Source organism: Arachis ipaensis, chromosome B3 (genome assembly GCF_059453495.1).
Source record: "Arachis ipaensis isolate K30076 ecotype BB chromosome B3, ASM5945349v1, whole genome shotgun sequence".
Classification (NCBI taxonomy): domain Eukaryota; kingdom Viridiplantae; phylum Streptophyta; class Magnoliopsida; order Fabales; family Fabaceae; genus Arachis; species Arachis ipaensis.
In genome coordinates this window covers 114,739,684-114,741,523 of record NC_142438.1, presented here as the reverse complement: position 1 = coordinate 114,741,523, position 1,840 = coordinate 114,739,684, and the positions used below count along the sequence as shown (strand labels likewise).

At 32.0% G+C, this 1,840-nt stretch overlaps 1 protein-coding gene across 1 annotated transcript; it reads left to right on the top strand.

Moving 5' to 3' along the window:
• The first annotated feature begins 321 nt into the window (after positions 1 to 321).
• LOC148572116 (alpha-L-arabinofuranosidase 2-like) lies at positions 322 to 1,369 on the top strand. The gene is made up of 4 exons (XM_088507377.1): positions 322 to 439; positions 661 to 789; positions 886 to 1,004; positions 1,250 to 1,369. The coding sequence occupies exons 1-4, from the start codon at positions 322 to 324 to the stop codon at positions 1,367 to 1,369; spliced, it is 486 nt and encodes a 161-aa protein (XP_088363503.1).
• The last annotated feature ends 471 nt before the right edge of the window (positions 1,370 to 1,840 follow it).

Here is a 1,840-nt window from a genome sequence, read left to right as displayed (position 1 = left end):
AGCCAGAAAAATACCTGAAATTATAGAAAAACACACAACTCATAGTAAAGTCCAGAAATATGAATTTTTCCTAAAAACTAATGAAAATAGACTAAAAACTAACTAGAACATACCCAAAACTATATGAAATTAACCCCAAAAAGCGTATAAAATATCCGTTCATCACATATCTATGATGAGTTCTTGGAGAAGTCAAAGAAACGTGCTTTGAGACGCGTTGTTGGTGATCCATTCAAGAAGGGTGTTAAACAAGGCCCTCAGGTGCTGCATGCTCTCTATTCTAATCTATTCACTCCTCTGTTTTTAGAATAGTTGACTCTGATGCATGTAATTAATTGGGTGAAATTCAAATCTCAGATTGACACAAAGCAATTTGAGAAAGTGCTTAGGTACATAAGATCTGGAATTGAAAGCAATGCCACCCTTGAAAGTAATGTAGGTACAAATGTGAATTAATTAATTGAATTTTCATGTAATAATTAAGCAATGAAAGAATATAATTATTACCTTCTTTTTGCAGTTTGGAAAGCATTCATACTCTTGGTCAGTGGTGATGGGGTTTTTAACATTTACCATGTCGATGTTTGTGAAAAATTATGCTTGAAGTTTTGATATAATTTTTATGGGAAGTTGAATATAATTTTCATTTATGAAATTTAGCTAAAGGTTCTCCCTCTTCAAAGTGGGGATCTGTTAGACCTTCTATGGGACATCCTGAACCATTCGATTTCAAATTTGTTGCTGTTGGAAATGAAAATTATTTTCCTCATCATGAAGTGCAGTATCAAGGCAATCATTCTTTAATTTATTTTGCCTATGATTATTATTAGCTACTTTATTTATTTATCTTTTGTATTTATTTATTTATTTATTTTGACTGAGCAGAAAAGTACTTTAAGTTCTATAATGCTATAAAACGTGCTTATCCAGAGATTCGGATTATCTCAAATTGTGATGGTTCTAAAATGCCATTAAGTCACCCTGCTGATCTCTTTGATTTCCATGTAATTTTTCAACTAAACTAATAACTACTAAACTTTATTCTCTTTTAGCTTGCCATATTTAGTGATTTTTTTAATTTGTTAGATATATCCAAATAATTCTATGGACATGTTTTCCAAATACTGAGTATTTGACAAGACATCAAGATCAGGTCTAAAGGTTTGATTATATTGCTTACTTTTAATTTCTTTAGTGGAATTATTATTTATGGATTCTTTATTTATATATATGCATTTGATAAATGAAGGATCAACTTTGTCTATTGGCTTTAATGCATGTGTTTGTTAGTGAATATGCTGTTACGAATGATGGTGCAAGAAATGGAACCCTTTTGGCTGCATTGGCTGAAGCTGCATTCCTTGATTAGTTGACCTCAAGGAAATTGACTTGGGTTTTCAAAATTGAATAGTATCTTTTGGAGTTTGATATTTGTGAATTATATAGTTATATTGTTATTTTGTGACACATTTTTCTTGGAGAATGAGTTTGGTGCTCAATTACATTTTTGGCAGATCGGTGGAAGATAATTATGTTTCTACTTCTGATGCTCTTTTGGCTGGAATGGCAGCTGGTGCTGTAGAGGCTTTGATAAACTCTCTGTTTGAACTTATCAAGCTTCATGAACAGGTTTTCTCAGATTCATACATTCCGAACCTATTTTACACTTTCCCATCGGCATTGCTAATCAGATTCCTGGCTATTTGTGTGTTGGTTTTTTGTAGAGCAATAAGTGGAAAGCTGAACAAGAACACAATTTCTCAGCTTGTGAAGACTTGTGATGTAAGATTTATGCTCTCAGAATATTTGATTAGCAACTATTGTGTTTCTTTTAAGTGGA